This window comes from Eurytemora carolleeae, unplaced genomic scaffold (assembly GCF_000591075.1).
Source record: "Eurytemora carolleeae unplaced genomic scaffold, Eaff_2.0 scaffold108, whole genome shotgun sequence".
Lineage (NCBI taxonomy): Eukaryota > Metazoa > Arthropoda > Copepoda > Calanoida > Temoridae > Eurytemora > Eurytemora carolleeae.
In genome coordinates this window covers 399849-419202 of record NW_019396160.1, presented here as the reverse complement: position 1 = coordinate 419202, position 19354 = coordinate 399849, and the positions used below count along the sequence as shown (strand labels likewise).

The 19354-nt window shown below is 32.0% G+C and overlaps 1 protein-coding gene across 1 annotated transcript in view; it reads left to right on the top strand.

Moving 5' to 3' along the window:
* Positions 1–12486, top strand: part of LOC111696795 (uncharacterized) — a 47385-nt gene extending 34899 nt beyond the window's left edge. The window contains exons 17-20 of the mRNA XM_023466529.1: positions 3451–3535; positions 10890–11055; positions 11388–11449; positions 11819–12486. Coding sequence (XP_023322297.1) covers positions 3451–3535; positions 10890–11055; positions 11388–11449; positions 11819–11906 — 401 coding nt within the window. The 3' untranslated portion in view covers positions 11907–12486. The remainder of the gene's footprint in view (positions 1–3450; positions 3536–10889; positions 11056–11387; positions 11450–11818) is intronic.
* Positions 12487–19354: the final 6868 nt, after the last annotated feature.

Sequence of the window (19354 nt, the reverse complement as noted above, 5' to 3'; positions counted from 1 at the left end):
TGCACAAAAGTAGAATTTAAGTTTTGAAATTTGAAAAGGGGAGTTTGCAAAATTCGGATCGGTTGAATTTTTGTATACTTTTCTACAATTTGATCAAATCTATCTGGAAAGGAATTGAGTCTTTAACACAAACCTCTAATTTTCTAATCCCTATTTCTCTGAAACCTGATAGTGTAAACCTTTGAATTTAGATTATTTGAACTAACAGAACTCATAGATTGAAATATCTATGGTCTTCAACATTTGGTTGCAAAGATATAGGGAATAGAAAATCAGAGTTTGTGACAATGACTCATATCCTTTGTTTATCATGGGTCCGTGGAAGCTTGTTCTTTTCACAATCTCTAATTTTCTAAATCTTAGAAACCTGATGGTGTGAATCTTAGATTCCAATTTGGGACTATTTGATGTAAATAATGGTCAAAATATGAAATAACAAAGTTCTACGACGTTAGTTTGCAAAGATAGAGGGATTACAAATTTCGAGGTTGTGACTTGTTTACGTTATTTTTTTTCACAGAAACATAATTTTGAAATTTATTATGATCAATTCATAAATTCATTACACTCCAGTCTGTGTTCCCGAACACTCCCTTTAAAGGGTCTGTCTACGTAATCTCAAGTGACCCACCATACAAATGTTACTTTTTATTTCACAATGGTACCTTTTAAACGTCTGTTTGAGCAAACTGATAGAGATATCCTTGTTTTCTAACTAAAAATTAGAAATCATTTAAATTTCGGTTTCCATATAAAAATAGTTGAATAAAATTGAAATTTCGTATACAGTTCCTTTAACCAAGTGGATAAATGTGTGTATATAATCACTGAATAATGTAACAAATACAACTTGTATTATATCCTTCCTTCCTTCATACATAATTGATCAGAAATAATTGACAGATGTACTAAACGTACTAAACTTTACATTGTATGCGTTTAGTTATCATCAATTTATTTCATACATTGTAATAGTATTCATTGACTTTGTTCATACATTTATTATCCTTTTTGTATTTTTTATGGATTCAATTACTTTTTAAATTTTAAATTTTTTTGTATCATAAAATTCTGCATATAATTGCCCTTATCTATCTTTCTATACCTATTAATCTGTCTATATTTGTATATCAATCCATCTATTTATACAGGGTGAGTCAAAAAAAGTGTGATTTGCGGCGCCTGGTGAAATATTGTACCTTCTTTTGTGCAACTCTCCTGTAAGGTGTTTTTTCAATATTTTTTAAAAATTTGTAATTTTTTTGTTACTTCAATGGCCCAAAAAAAATCCGCGAAACTTTTTTTTCTTTCAAACTGAAAAGCTCAGAAAAACAAAAATGTATAAATATATTGTTTCTATCGAAATCTAAAATTTTAAAAAGATTGAATCACAGAATCTCAGAAAATTTGCATAATTGTAATTAGCAAATTCGCAATTTTCAGTTCTGGTATAATTTTTGCGAAAAAATTGTTTTTCAATGGTTCTTAAGGTTTCCACTGAACAGCGTATATTTAATACTTCAGAATATGCTAAGAAGAAAGAAACTAGAGAATTTAAATAACTTTTCATTAAAACTTACACCAGAACTAAAAATTGGGAATTTTCTTTTTACAATTTTGCGAATTTTCTGTGATTCTTTGATTCAATCTTTAAAAAGTTTTAGATTTCGATAGAAATAATTTATATGCACATTTTTGCTTTTCTGAACTTTTAATTTTGAGAGAAAAAAAGGTTCGCGGATTTTCTTTTGGGCCATTGGAGTACCAAAAAAAATACAAATTTTCAAAAAATATTGAAAAAACACCATGCAGGAGAGTTGCACAAAAAAGTACAATTTTGCACCAGGCGCCGCAACCACGTCTTATCTAATTATCCCCGGCATCGATCAATCAAGGCCCGAAGGTGGAGTAATGATACTAATCCAAGGAACTGGGAGATTAATCGAGCCAAAACTTGAGATAAAACATTATGTTTATGTAGAGATATAATATCTTCATCCGCCCACTATATAATGGCAGATAGGAAGGCTATAAGCCAGACAAAAAAATGGCGGATAGGGGGAAGGAAAACAGGAAAATGAAAGAGTTAGACATAGAAGGCAGTTTGCATGGAGATATGAAGATAATGTGCATAGGAAAGATGGGAAGATGGGAAGATATTGTTCATAGGAAAGATGGGACGATAATGTGCATAAGGAAGATGGGAAGATATTGTTCATAGGAAATATGGGAAGATAATGTACATAAGGAAGATGGGAAGATATTGTGCATAGGAAAGATGGGAAAATAATCTGCATAAGGAAGATGGGAAGATAATGTGCATAAGGAAGATGGGAAGATATTCCGCATAGGCAAGATGGGAAGATATTTTGCATATGAAGAATGGCAAAATGGGAAGAAACGTGAGTCAAGGAAAACAAGTGTTTGGACAGGACGTAAACTGCTATAAAGTATAAATATTAAATACAATATTGCACCAATCTATGCAGAAGCAGGACATTTAATTTGCGCCAGACAACCTCTTAAAATGCATTTGTCTTGTGTTTCATGTTGAGAATAGACAAAAAGAATATATTCTGATAATCTTTTAATTTACAAAAATTGTATCAATTGTAGCTTGCATTGATTTATAATTTGAATTTATAATTAGTTTTCCTGTTCATAAATTTATCCTTGAATCCTGTAATCCCGCAATATATTTAGATGTCGTCTTTGTTACAGTGAGTATTTCGGAAAGAAAACAAATATTTTATATCAAAAGTACAAGAAAGCACAGCGGTTTCGGAATAATCTAACTATATAAAACGATTCTAACAGCCATATAGAAAAGATTTAGGGGCTCCAGCAGCATTCCAAATCCTTAATTTAGTCAGAGTAGCATGTTGAAAAATCCTGCTTTAAGAGTTTCCCTTATTTGACATTATTCAGAGGTTTATGGAATAAATTAAATTTGGCTGACCCTCCCCTAATACCCCACTGTGGGGGGGGGGGGAATTACTTATTCAGGAAGATTGAAAAAAAGAACTTGAAATCAGGGAATAATTTATAAAAAAATACAAATATGAGGATTTATCAAGGGTTTACCTCCCGTTGAAAAACTCCTAATGTCGAAGTCTGCAAGACAGACAGATAAGCTGTTTATTAGACAGTTGAGTGGTGTATTGGACAGATAATTAGACAGATAATTTGACTGTTGACACTTCCACCAACATCAAGCTTCAAACTGTATTCAAAGACAAGAGATATACAAGAGATAGACAAGGGAGTAGAGAAAACACTTTTACGTTTTTACCACGTTTTGACGTTTTGTGATTTCGACGTTAGACGTTTTGCAGGTTTTTTCTCATTTTTTTAAGCAGTTCTGTTTGGAATGTTGTTTTAGGGGCCGGGGGTTTTCGTACGTAGTTTCTTGATTAGTTTAATGTATCATTACATGTACATATTATTTAGGCGTGTACTACATGATTATGAAAAACTTCCAACGGCACTACAGTACAAATAGATCACCATTTGGCCTATCCTACCATCCAGCCTGGTAAGTGTTTAATTACTTAATCCATGCTTTGTAAAAATAATATTTTAGTATTTATATATTTATATATATATTTGATTCAACAATATGCAAAAGATTTGCATATCATTCATTCATTTTTACGCTGTATAATTTGACGCTAAAAATTGAACGCTTAAATCTTTAAAATTTAACACTTCCGTTTTGGATTTGGGTTTAAGCGATTATTGATTTATTCATCTAATTAAATGAATTATGTGTGCGATATTTTCCAGAAAACTTCTCTTATAAAATAACATAGGAACTATTATCGGCCTCCTGGCCAACATTAAATAAATAAATTGGGTTCCAACAGCGTCTATTTGTATAATATAAACGATTTCTCATTACAAAACAATTTTATTGGTTTAACAGCAGAACGTGCTGAACATTAATCAGCTGATAACTGTAACTATTTATTCAGCTTATTAATTATAAAATAATTACTAAACCCGCTGATTAATTATCAAACAATTTTTAAACCACGCTGATAAATTATCAACAAAAAATTTGCACTATCTGACAATCGATCGAACTTTAAAGGCTTATTTATTAAACCAGCAAAAGGGTTTTGAAAATTTCTTTACAGCTAAAGAATATATTCCTTTTAAACTTTAAAGGTTCGACTCGTTTGATCTTTTGTTTGCAGTGTTGTTTAGTGTTGCTTATGTTCTTATCTGACCATATGTTTTATATTTATTCTATCATATCGTGAGCCCATCATAAAAGAGATAAGAAAAATAATCAAAAAGAATAAAGAAGGAAACAGAAGACATATGATCGAATAAAAGATGGCTTATAAAGAATGATTGACAGTTTCAAATCATCAAACAAACGTTTCTATTCATTTTAAACACAGATGGACAAAAACACCGCTATAGAGAGTTCAATAGATATATTGACAGATTAATAGCAGGCTGGGGTCAATCAAATCAAATCTACGATTCAGATAAATTTTCCCTGGAACTGTTAGTTTTTATAAACTACGTTTGGTTTGTGTATGTCCGATCATAACACATAAACCCTCCAGTCCGATTTGGAATAAGTTTTGGTTGGGGAACTAGGAAGAACTACTGGAAACTTTTAGTTTCGTTTGAAGATTCTAAGTTGAGTGGGTTGACTTTATAGGGAAAGGTTAGTTTCCAGGAAAAGTTGGGTTCCCAGGGCTAGGATTCATATATATGTATATATGAGATAGAGAAGTACTTTGATCATAAGGTAGGTAGATATTTAGATATATTGTCTAACATTAAGAAAAATCGCCATGTCCATAACAGTTTATATGATCAGAAGAACATTGAATATTGAAGATAAATGAATGGTCAACCCTTGCATGTCTGGCCGCCCTTGGTATTCCTCTTTAATCTAATTTATCAATAGTTCAAGTGTTCTTCCATTCTTTCATGATTCAAATGATAGAGAGATATCAGGAAAGATATATATATATAGATTGAAAGATATAAGAATGAAAATGAAAGATATGTTCTCAGAATTGAAAGAGATATTATAGAAAATGAAAGATAAATTCTAGTAAGCGAAAAAATATCTATCAGGAAATGGAAAGATGTATTCCAGGAAATGGAAAGATATATTTTAGGAAATGGAAAGATATATTCTAGGAGATGAAAAGATATATTTTAGGAAATGAAAGATATATTCTAGGAAATAGAAAGATATACTCTTGGAAATGAAAGATAAATTCTAGTAAGTAGAAAGATATCTTCTAGGAAATGAAAAGGTATATTCTAGGAGATGAAAAGATATATTTTATGAAATGAAAGATATATTCTAGGAAATGGAAAGATATATTCAAGGAAATGAAAAGATATGTTCTAGGAGATGAAAAGATATATTTTAGAAAATGAAAGATTTATTCTAGGAAATGGAAAGATATACTCTTGGAAATGAAAGATAAATTCTAGTAAGTAGAAAGATATCTTCTAGGAAATGAAAAGGTATATTCTAGGAAATGAAAAGATATATTCAAGGAAATGAAAAGATATATTCTAGGAAATGAAAAGATATATTCTAGGAAATGAAAAGATATATTCAAGGAAATGAAAAGATATATTCTAGGAAATGGAAAGATATATTCTAAGAAATGAAAAGATATATTCAAGGAAGTGAAAAGATATATTCTAGGAAATGAAAAGATATATTCTAAGAAATGAAAAGATATATTCAAGGAAATGAAAAGATATATTCTAGGAAATGAAAAGATATATTCTAGGAGATGAAAAGATATATTTTATGAAATGAAAGATATATTCTAGGAAATGGAAAGATATATTTAAGGAAATGAAAAGATATATTCTAGGAGATGAAAAGATGTATTTTAGAAAATGAAAGATATATTCTAGGAAATGGAAAGATATACTCTTGGAAATGAAAGATAAATTCTAGTAAGTAGAAAGATATCTTCTAGGAAATGAAAAGGTATATTCTAGAGGAAATGAAAAGATATATTCAAGGAAATGAAAAGATATATTCAAGGAAATGAAAAGATATATTCAAGGAAATGAAAAGATATATCCAAGGAAATGAAAAGATAAATTCAAGTAAGTGGAAAGATATCTTCTGCAGGATATGGAAAGATGTATTCCAGGAAATTGAAAGATATGTTCCAGGGAATGGAAAGATATATTCTATGAAATGAAAGATTAATTCTAGTAAGTGGAAAGATATCTTCTAGGAAATGAAAAGGTATATTCTAGAAAATAAGAGATAAATTCTAGGAAATGGAAAGATATATTCTAGGAAATGAAAGATAAATTCTAGTAAGTGGAAACTTATCTTCCAGGAAATGGAAAAATATCTTCTAGGAAAAGAAAAGATATATTCTAGGAAATGGAAAGATATATTCTAGGAAATGAAAAGATATATCCTCGGAATGAAAAGATATATCCTCGGAAAGAAAAGATGTATCTAGAAATGGAAATATATATTCTTGTGATTGAAAGATATATTCTATGGGAAAAAATATATATACCCTGGGACCGAATTTAATGAATTTGAACTGCCTACCACCGGTTCGAATCCTTAATCTTCAAATCGGTGGTTCAAATTTGAACCGGCGCAGGTGCTTCAGCGACGTAGCTAAGATTCGGTCCCTGAATAGTAAGGATATACTCTAGGAAATGGAAAAACAAATTCTATGAAATGGAAAGGTCGGATGTAAAGTATAATTATAGCATGAAGGACTAGTGTCCCCAGTGCTCTGGTTTACCATGATATTTAAGAAGAACGTGTCTCTCTCTTTCTCTAAACCTTGATCTTTCTCAGTTACTCACCACTCGAACTCAAAGATCACATTCCTTAACAGCAAACTAATCTTTGTCACATTCTATACCGATAGTTTTCATACCATTCAACAAAATATTACGAAAACATCCCCCCCCCCTTTGAGAAGATCTTTCAACTTCCCCCTGGTTTAACAGCANATATTGACCCTCCCCCCCCCTTTTATCCCCTTGGGTGAACATATTGTATACACCTTTTTGCAACACACGTCCATTGAATTAAATTTTGTTTTGATTAATTTTGCGCATGTATGGGGCTTGGAAAGGCTATAAAGGCCTGAATAGGGTTGAAAAGGGTAACAAATGAGGTTTCTGTGGTGTCAAAGGTCTCTAAAGAGTGAGAGGGTTTAAAAAACATTTCTCGGGGCTGATTCGAGGAGTATTATACAGGCCCAGGGTTGAGTTTAATATTTGAATAAAAATGATGGTTTTATGCCCTGGATATATATATATCTATATATCTAGGGGTATCTTCATACAATATGTTTGATTTATTACGCGTTAACTACTTTACTCCCCTCTACGCTATTCTACGATTCTCAGCACTTTTATGCACTCCCCTTCACATCTTTACCGTTCTCTACAACGCTTATTTTTTCCTTAAACTCCCCTATACTTCTCTTTACTTCCCTGCACTTCGCTTTACTCCCCTGCACTTCTCTTTACTCCCCTGCACTTCTCTTTAATCCCCTACACTTCTCTTTACTCCCCTACACTTCTCTTTACTCCCCTACACTTCTCTTTACTCCCCTACACTTCTCTTTAATCCCCTACACTTCTCTTTACTCCCCTACACTTCTCTTTAATCCCCTACACTTCTCTTTACTCCCCTACACTTCTCTTTACTCCCCTACACTTCTCTTTACTCCCCTACACTTCTCTTTACTCCCCTGCACTTCTCTTTACTCCCCTACACTTTTCTACTTTTCTCAACACTCCTTCAACACATCTCTTCACTTCACTCTACACTACTATACACTTCTTTACACTTTGCACTACTTTACAATTACACTTATTAACTTTCGTACGTTTATCTCCACTCCTCTACACTTTTTTGAACTCTTCAACACTTCTCTACATTCCTCTGCATTTCTTTACACTCCTCTACACATCTTTACCTCTACAGTTCTTTACACTCCTCTACTCACCTCTACACATCTTTACACCCCTCTTATTTTTTACACTCCTCTAAACCTCTTCACACTCCCCTTCACTTCTTTATACTCCTCTACGCTTCTTTACCCTGCTCTACACTCCTCTATATACAATGTATGAGCTAATCTGTATATGCATATATTACTGATGTATGAAGTATGTTTGTATTGAATATTATCTGAAGTATACTAGTTGTGCTGGTCTATGAAAGACTACGAAATCAATCCTAGATGAAACAAGTTTTGTTTTAGATTAGATTCATCTTCATCTTGTCTCAAACCATCACGCACATTCATGATGCGCCCCCCCACCCCCATCCATAAGCTACTATGATACATATAAACACAGAGTAGAAATATAAATAAAGACTTAAAGAAGAAGAGGGTTAGATTTATTTCCACTCTATAAATTATCTGCTGTACTAGTAATCAAACAAAGGCTGAGTTTTTGCCACACATTTTCTAATTCTATATCTTTGCAACCTTTAATATTTCAAACTTAGATCATTTGATCTAGCAGAATTCGCAGTTTAAAATATCAAAGGTCTATGAAATTGAATTGCAAAGCTGTAGGGATTATAAAATCAGAATTTGTTGCAAAAACTCAATTTCTTTCCAGTAATATCATTAATAAAGACATTAAAGGTATAATTTTGGATGGTTGATGGCATGCACTCTTGATGGTGGTAACTTTGTTGGATTGTGTTAACAGTCCCTTTACGCCGTAACTTTTAGATTGTTCTGGACAATTTATTGAAAACAGTCGTCCACACTAGACGAACTATTGTGTTTCTACAAGTCCCCTGGACTACTGACCTTGTGAACCAAAATTCTAACCGACCCAACTAGTCTTTATACTAAATAAATGTAATTCTTGAAAATCCTCCAAATTTGATAAATTAATGCAGTAGGCAGATATAGGAGGCTCAGGATATATGGTGTATGGATATAAACAGATAGATAGATAGGAAGATATATAGACAGATATAGACAGATACAGATTGAAGAAAGAAAAGAATAATTCAACTGCTCGTCGTATACACAAGTATACACTATCATCTTTTTACAATAAATGATGAACCCTCGGCCTTATAGAGAGGTAGTCAATGCTCAGTGCTCATACTTAAAGGGAGAATTCGACCATTTCAGATTTTTCTAGATTTTTTTACTGTCGTGGGTTTGTGATATAAGGATATGCTTCCTGGAGCTGGCAAATGGTTACGTTGAGGCTTTAGAAGTTAAACCTGGACGGTACACCAAATGAATAATTCCCTTTTAGTTAAACTCTTCTGTACATTTTTATTTTTTGCACACTCTCCCTTTCAAAATGGCCATTAAAACTTTTGTAAATATGTTTCATATGAATGTTGAGGAACATCCCCTTTAACTTTGGTCTAGATATTAAAATTCAAGACTAAGAATATTTCATTGAAAGAAAAAGTTAGTTTTGCCGTCTGTGCCATATTGATATCATGCAATTGATTGAGGCCTCAGCTTCAATGTTCCCATCGCGAAAATATTTAATGTTTATATTTTCATAAATATTTTATAGAACTAATTTTAAAAATATTGATTTGTTTTGTTAAGCGTATTTTAGTATGTATATAATTTTCCGTCTCCTTGAGATACTATTTTGAAGTCGTCTTTAGAAAATGTTCAAAGGTGAAGAATTTGTAAAATATTTCCTGATTTTCTGACCATTCATATCAAACATCTCTTTCAANCCCCCCCCTCAACCCAAACTGTGAACAGATCATCATAGAATTTTACAGCAAAAATAAAATTGAACATTTTTATCCTGAACTGAAAAAACTATAAAACAAAACCAAGCTTATGCTCAATATGACACCGTCTGTTTTGCTAAAAATACAGGGTTATCAACAAAAATGAGACTTCAGCGATGACTGTACGTTTCTATCCTTTTTCTTAACATTCATGGTTCCCTGCAACTGTAAATTTGGACTTTCTTAGTCAAATATACTTGTGCATACGTTAAAATCTATTTTAAAGGAAAAGATACAATTACAGCCTAGGGATCGTCCTACTTAAAGAGTTTATAAGGCGTTATTACAGTCTCATTTTTTGTGGACAACCCTGTATGATGGAAGATGTCCATAGATGATATCTTTATAAAACTCTGAACTGTTTTTAATCTTCAAATATTTGTTGGGCCTGAAATTACCATAAAAAGACATCTTGACAAATGCCGCCAGCAATCTGGGGGGGGGGGTAAAAAAACTTTAACTTAAACTTTTTTGTTTGCATAGATTTAATATAAAACGATAAATAACATTTTTTTTAAATGTTGTTGATTCATCCCTGTTTCCTGTATTCATTTACCTGTCAATAAACTACTGAAACCTTTGATTGATAGATAGATAAATATAAACCAGATTTATGAATGAATTAATGAATATTCAAATTATTGGATTCCAGAAGTCTAAAATTCATGAAAAAAGGAAGAGTACTTTAAAGATTAAATAAATAAATAATTCCATGAAAGAAAAGAATATTCTTTGAAATGGATATATGAGGTGAAGAGACGGGGGGATTCCTTTTCCCTCTGAACCCCTTACCTGCTACTTTTTATAGCCATTTTTAAAATTCCATCTTATTAGAATAAACATTGTCCTAATTATATTCTTCATGGACTGTAAAACGTATTAAAAAAATTATTATAAAAAGCACTTTAAATAAAATTATTTAAATGTCAAAATAAGATTGAAAAAAATAAGGTGTGCTTATCAAAATTTCAATTTTTAATATTTGACATATTACATTTTATTGTATTAGTAGAGGTACAAATTTTAGAGAAATATCAATAATTACTGAATTACTTGATTTTTTGAATTCAAGCAATTTAGTATAAATTTTTTTTTATTTTAGGTTTACTACTCCTCATCATAAAGAAGGGTTTGATCTATTCTTGGATACAATAATATCTATGGAAGATGTCTGGGTGGTGACAGCATGGCAGGCGATACAGTGGATGAGAGATCCTACACCGATACAGAACATTGATACATTTAAACCCTTCCAGTGTGTATACAAGGTATATATATAAATACAGAACATTGATACATTTAAACCCTTCCAGTGTGTATACAAGGTATATATATATACAGAACATTGATACATTAAAACTCTTCCAGTGTGTATACAAGGTATATTATATATATACAGAACATTGATACATTTAAACTCTTCCAGTGTGTATACAAGGTATATTATAAATATATACAGAACATTGATACATCTAAACCCTTCCAGTGTGTATACAAGGTATATCATATATATATATACAGAACATTGATACATTAAAACTCTTTCAGTGTGTATACAAGATAAATATATATAGAATAATAACTCTGTATTTGTTTACAGGAGAGACCGCCTAGATGTGAGAAACCAAAAGTTTGCAACCTGTGGCATAAATCAGGAGTTAGGTTAGTGTAAATCATAAAATTGATAATTATGATGTTAAAATTGATAATTTTCAAGCTAACGATAATAAAGAGAAAATAACATTGAAAAAACCGATTAACAACATTATACATTTATTTGAGCAACAATGAGGAAGATATCTTCGTTTTTTATCTTAAAGCATGTTAATTCCGACAACTTCTTGCATTCTCTCTGGAATTTAAATCTGCAATTGAAAACAATTTATTTTCTGGTAGAAAATAAAAATATCTCATTCATGTCTTCATCAGAAAATAAACTGATAGGATACTGTCTTAAATCGGATTTAGTCTCCATTCCTTTACCCCCACCCCCCGCCCCCTAAAAAAATATTAAAGATGAAATAATTGTAGGTATATGCGAACCTGCCAAGAGTGTCCTGATATCTACCCCTGGACCGGAAGGACAGGAATTGCAAACAGTCGAGTTGATCCGCTTTAAAATCTCAATCCGTCCCGGAAAAATCTGAACCAGACTGATTTCAATATTTTGTCTGTTCCCATCTTCTAAGACAGTTTTTATTGTTATTTTGTACTCTGTTCAGAATTGTTTCTCAGGACCTAAAACTGAAATAATAAAATTCCTTTGGGTCCCTAATAATGTAAAAAAATGTTAGGACCTAGCCATGCATCTCTAAACTAAAGGAATAAAAAGTGCCAATCATTTTTTAAGCCCTCTGTTTTGTCAGACCCTAGGTTTTCAGTGATTTGTCGAATCTGAAAAATGTGAAAAAATCGATTTATCATCTTGCTGACCAGACATTCACTGTATAAGGATGATTAATAATTTTTTAACAAGAATTCTTAATCGATAATTTTCACAAAATTAAGAAAATCTTTGGTTTTCAAGTCAATATTGTTTATTTATGTTATCATATATATATATGTACAGGGTGGTCTTGTATTTATACCCCTTTTCTAGTCTTTTATTTAATTTTGTCACGTATGGTTGTTTATTATGTTTTGTGTTTCTGTATTATATATTTGTACCTGTCAAAACTTAAATAAATTCTTATTTTTTTCCTGCCATAAATTTGTATGACGGCCCACCCTCCACAAAAACCCACTATGTCTTCGGTCAGTATACTTCAGATCACTGCAGAACACACCTAAGGCTTTGTTTATTATGTTTATGATGTTTAGGATGTTTAGGATGGGCCCAAATGTTAAGTTTTAATTGATGAATCTTGAATAGTTTCAAAATTTATTTTTAATCTTAGGAGAGATAATTTGTGTTTTCTCCACTTTTCAAGTAAAATAAAAACTCTCGTAACAACTAAAAATATTTAGGTTGCATCTTGACATCCTAAATCATGGTAAACCAGATACGTGTTTACATATGAACATGTTTTGTACATATGAACATGTTTTGTACATATGAACATGTTTTGTACATATGAACATGTTTTGTACATATGAACATGTTTTGTAAATATAAACATGTTTTGTACATGTTTTTTGGCATTCAAGTTACCCTAAAATAAAAGAGCACAGAAATTTAATTTAATGAATTTGATCTACGTCGCTCAACTATTTGAATCGGCGATTCGAATTTGAACCAGCGGTAGCAGTTAAAATTAATTTAATTCGATCCCTGCAAGACTACAACATTCAAACTTGGAAATACATGTCAATCTTACTTGGAGACCCAGCTTTGCCTGTATGGAGATCTAAACAATTTTCAAACCAAGCTGAGAACATTCCCAAGGTTCCAACAAGCTTTCTTAATTAGAATTTGAGGCTAATCAGTCAAAGGGTCAAGGTATATAATTGAATATACAAAGAACCAACTTTAATAACTCACTGGTAGAGCTATGCGCTTTGTAACAACATCAAACGCACTTCAGTATTGTTTTAATGTCGTCCACCTATTCTACAGTTTTCTAGTTATCATTGTATTATTTATGTATAGTTTCAAAATAGGAAAAATACTGTCTGTCCTATAAAATCATGTTTTTTACTACAGAGTTACCCACAAAGGATACGACTACAAAGACGACCGAAAACTCTGAAACTATGACGATTCGAAGTTCAAATGTACGTAGTATTTTAATGATTTGTCAAAATAAGAAACCAGTTTACAGTTGCAGGTAATCATGAATATAAAAACAGTTGTCTCTGAAGTCTCATATTGTAAATTAATGATCGAAAACAGAATTGATCTTAGCTTGTTTTACTTTCTACTTGAGACAATCTTTTTCTTCGTTTCTATAAACGGAACTTTTAACTTTAATTAAAGGGACTGTACAGGAAAATGAAAGGGGTATAGGCTGAAACCTGAGAATCTGAGAAATTTAACGATATATAAAAGACATCTATCTAATGTTCCTGTCTCGAGAAATTGATATAAAACTGTGTCAAAATTATACCAAAACGTATATATATCAGATTTTGTATAATATTCGTAGTATTAAACAGATCAAAATTCAACAATTGCGCAGCCAATATAAAAACGACGATTTTCCAGAGGAGCCTGAGAAACTCAGATTTGCTCGTGTTATAAGTTTATAATTTAAATTAAATACTTTTTATACGTCCGTATTACGTAACCAGAACTCCCACCAATGGCAGTGCAGTATACTGGTCACGTGATACAGACGTAGACACGTGAAAATTATTTATATAACAGTGTTATTTCCTTTTCTAACTGATTTTTCTAAGAATCTGATATAACGTTTTTTCCACTGTCACTGTAAACTTTACTGAAACATAAAGAAATAAAAATAGAACCAATTCATTCCAAATCTTATTATGTCTACTGTCTACCCCCTTTTATATTTTAGCCAACATTTCCTTTCTGAATAAATCATTAAGAATTTATATAATCCTGACCACTAAACCAAATAATTTGGTTAAACCTTGGTTTTTATAAAAAAATGTATTTTAATAAAAACCTGAATATGTGGAGCATATCCCTAGATGTCTACTGTATTGGAAGTCAAGGCAAATTTAAGGTCATTGGTTTGAGGATATAGGCCTGACAGGGCCATGCCACTGAACTAGGAAGTACTGAGAAATCAAGAACATATATTCTCACACTAAACCACACACAAACATACACTATAGATATACATTATTGGATGCACTAGCGCTTAGGGAAGTTAATTTAAAGATTACACATGCATGTGAATTCAAATATTAAATGCAGGTTAAATACAGAGAGTTTCAAAGAACATAAAACTTTGAATCTTTAACAATCATTGTAGTTGTTTATATATGCTGGTGAATAACTTTAAGACGTATTCTGTAATATTTGAAAATAAAGGAACTGATTACTTGCCACAAACTCTAACTTTATACTTCCTATATATTTTGGGTCAGAAGGTGTAAACCTTTCATATTTCAAACTTTAAATCCAAAAGAATTCATAGTTTGAAATATCTAAGGTCCTTGAGATAGGATAAGAATGTTAAAATTTACAGAAAGCAGAGCTAGCTAGTTCCTTTTATTGAGAGCCAACGATTAAATACCTTATAGTTGAAACTGGATTTGTGATTGGTTTTAAAGGTTAATTTCTTTGTAGCAAGAGCCCCAAAATAGAATTTTTCTTTGAAAGAATTCATAACTCATTACTGAACAAAGATATAACAGATAGGAGAAGAGGGATGACTACAGTGAGAAACAACTTTTGTACGTATACAATACATGGTATACAATATTTTGATCGTCAAAACACCCTTTTTCCTCCGAGTTTATATTAATAGCATAATACTAAAAATAATGAAAATACTATAGAAACTAACTAAATTAAATGGTTGCAAAAAATAAATGTACGGGTCGGGTCTTAAAGAAACGCTAGATGTTTTTACTAAAAAATGAAATCCTATTTTTTATATTTTTGACATTTCACTCTGGCATTATTTTTAATAAAAAATGAAATCCTATTTTTTTATATTTTTGACATCTCACTCTGGTATTATTTACTAATTTCTTAATATCCCGCCCCCCGCTCCTCGCAAAGATTTGACGCACCATACTGATTGTTCCTGGTGCGTTTACCTTGCTTAAAAACGTCCCTCCATGGTCTTTTTTATACAAAATATATTGCTCTAAAATTAAAACACGTATCTAATATTTTACGTTAATGTATTTTTTTATCTAAAAATGTACAATGCATCACAAAACAATCATGCTTATTTTATTTTATTATTATACAAAGATATTGTAAAGTGCAGAGGGCACGAGAAATATAAAAATGTTTTAACAAAAGATTGTTTTCTGTTTAGAGTTTGTATTTATTTATGAATTGTTCCCACGATAAATTTGTATGGAGTGATTTAAAAAAATATTTTAGAAAACTTTTATTTCGAAAACAATTCTTTAAAACGAGTAGAGCGGTGTGTATTGTATAAATAATGTTAACGTGCATTGAAATTAGGAGGATATTATAAAATATAATTATATTTAGATTTTAAAATTTTATAGCCAGACAATCTCTAATACAGGAAAGTTCAAATATACGGTACAACTTTGTGACCTCGTAGCTCAACTAGCTTTAATTTTAAACCCAAGTATCAGAAATTTTATATGGCTCACCAGAAAGAAGAAACATATACCGTTTCATTTACCTTATACTTGACATATTTTCTTTTAAAGGAATTGAGTCTTTGCAACAAATCCCAGTTTTCTAATACCTATATATTTACAAACAAATTATGTAAAATTTAAATATTTAAAACTTTGATTATTTGATACAAGAGAAGTCAAAGTTTGAAATATCTAAGGTCTACAACATTGGGTTGTTAGGATATAGGGATTTAAAAACCGGAGTTTGTGGCAAAGACTCAATTCCTTTACATACAAACTACACGTATATAATATTTACGTAATTTTTTTAAATATTTTTAAACGTTCAATTTACTTGCCCGCTTTTACAAACTAGCTGTATTCAATTAAGATTAATTTGACGTTAATTGAAACTTTTTGTTAAAAAAATTGTATTTAATGAATTACACAGTTCGTGGAAAATTCAAAGTTTCCGGAAACTCCAAATTCCTTTGCATTTCTTGGAAAAATAAATTGATGTTTTTGCTTTGCATGATGACCACAATTGTTTGCTTGATCTTATAAGAAATTCTTGTTTGAATTTCCGATAAAAGAATTTATAAATGATAAATTAATTGTGTTTCATTCAAATTTTGATTATCAGTTTATAACATTAAAATTACTTAATGTATTGAAATGAGAAACTGTTGAAATAGTCCAAAAAATTGAAAACTACATTTTTTTCTTTTATATTTATACCTTGCCAACCAGTTACAGTCGTTTTTATTATTCTACAAAACAACTTCTTTTTCTTGAAGTTTTCAAGATAGATTGTTTTATTTGCAAATGTCGATTTATTAAGGATTCTCTTTTTTCCTTGTCTTCTCTGTTCCTTGATTGCGTGTTTTCAAGCTCTTTCTTTTCANTGGTGGCTAATAAGAACTATATTTTGCGGCTAATAAGAACTATTTGGTGGTTTATAAGAAATTCAATTTCAAATGGTTTGGTGCATAAAGAAAAGAGAGTTTCGGAAGGAGGGTATATGAAAGGATAGCGTGCAGAAAAGAAGGGTTAGGGAGGGATAACGCAAGTCTTTAAGAGGGGAGGATGAAAGGCTGCGACGAAGAGGGTAGAATTGAAGAATACAATGGGAAAAGGTCAGGAGGGGATGGGGGGAGGGGAACCAAATTTCTATTTTCCTATTGTTTCCCCTGACTTGAATTGGAAGAAGAATCTTCAGAAGCTTTTTTCTCTTATCTATCTAATCAGGAGGAAGGATGGATTCAGACAAAGGCCGGCGGGGCGCTGGATCATTCCGCGTAATGCAGAGGGATAGCTGCCAGTTCGATTCCCCTCCTGGGGTCTTGAAATATACTCCATCCGGACTTTAAAAATTTAGGCATAAATAGCTAGACAGGATCTTGGTTGGACTGATGAACAGAAAAGAGGGTTGGACTGATGGACAGAAAAGAGGGCTGGAATGATAGACAGGAAAAAGGGGTTGGACTGATGGATAGGATAGAGGGTTGGACAGATGGACAGGAAAGAAGGTTGGGCTGACGGACAGGAAAGAGGGTTGGACTGATGGACAGGAAAGAGGGTTGGACTGAAGGACAGGAAAGAAGGTTGGACTGATGGATAGGTAGGAGGGTTGGACTGATAGACAGGAGTAAGGGTTGGACAAATGGACAGGGATGAGGGTTGCACTGATGGACAGGAAGGAGGGTTAAACTGATGGACAGGAATAGGGATGGACTGATATAAGATTGGACTGATGGACTGATTCGGAGGTATTACTTATGGACATAAAAGATGGGAGTGATAGACAGGAAAGAAGGTAGGATTGGTAGGACTAAAAGTCCGTGTAGAAATTAAAATTAGTTTATGTTTAAACTGAACAAGATTGTGAACACACTTCCTCAGTTAGAAGCTGACAGATTAATTAACGTATGCAAATGAACCTGGAAGGAGATGGAAATTAACACGACAATCTCTCAAAACTCTAAAATCCTTCAAATGAGAAATAATTGTTAAAAATATATGAACCCCTAAACTGGACAAAGAATCTATTTTTTGCTTCAGTTTTTTCTATAAATACAACAGTTTAAAGTCCTTAAAGGGAGTGTTCGTGAAAAATGAAAGGGGGTTATAGGTTGACGTTGAATAGATTTCGATATCGATCGCTACTAATTTTACTTCTACCTTTTGTGTCTATAAGGAGAAAATTATATATAAATACATCGAATTGAATTCGACAATTGTAGGTTATAATATCTGAATGGGTAGTTTTAAATGTAATTGAATTATATACGATTTGATTAGAAAAATGCAACATACGCTCTTGGGTGATAGACGTTTTTTGGTAGCGAGATTGTTCCTTGAGTATTGGCATTGAATCAAATATAGCTTGAAGATAGCTTGTGATCTCGTTGAATTATACGATTGGAGATTTTACCTGGATAATTGGCAATCTGATCAAATATAGCTTGAAAGAAAGCTTGAGTCCTCGGTGAATTATACGAGTTGAGATTTGGACTGTGTTAACGGGGAGTTAAGCCTAGTTGAGAAATTGCCTGTGTAGCAATTTCAATAGCCTGTGTGGCTTTTATATCTAGGGAGTTAAGCCTGGTTGAGATTTGGAACTGTGTATCCTTTGGAACCGGAGAGTTAAGCCTGGTTGAGATATTGCCTAATTGTGGCATTCAGAAACGAGGAGTTAGTCCTGTTTGATCTTGGTAACGAGTAGATCTGGATAGATACGTCTCGAGTAAAACTGTTATGGAGTAGGTATTTGCTTCATACCCCCCTTATTTTTTCGCAAACAATCCCTTTAAATAAACAAGTAAGTTGGTAAAACATGGGGGTTGGGTGGCCAATCCACTTTTACACGTCTTCTCAATGAAGGATGTCTCAAAGTTAACTTTCATATTTTTGCTGGCAATTTCAAGCAGTAATTTCCTGTATATAATTCCACGCAGGTTTACACATCATGACGTAATCTGTACGCATGCGAAACTGTAAACTTGAAAATAATTCGCGAGCGTAACCAAGTAAATCTAAAATATTGCAAAGTGCGTAAAGCGTATGTTGTTTATGTTTCTATCATGGCCCAATATACAATGCACTCAATTCAAATATATTTTGTTCATACAATTTACACAAATACAAAAACAAAGGCGTCCTTACAATATTATCGCTGTAAAATTTATATTTATATTATATATATAGTATGCTAGCTTAACCCAGCGTTGCCCAAGGTACTCATAGTTACACCCGCCGTTTACCCGCACTTTTACCAAGAGACTAACTTTTTGCTATTATAGTCGACCCTTTCAACATAAAATCTCAAAACCTAGCTAAGAACATTTCTGTGGCTCTTCCAAGTTCCTCAATTAAAATTTGAGG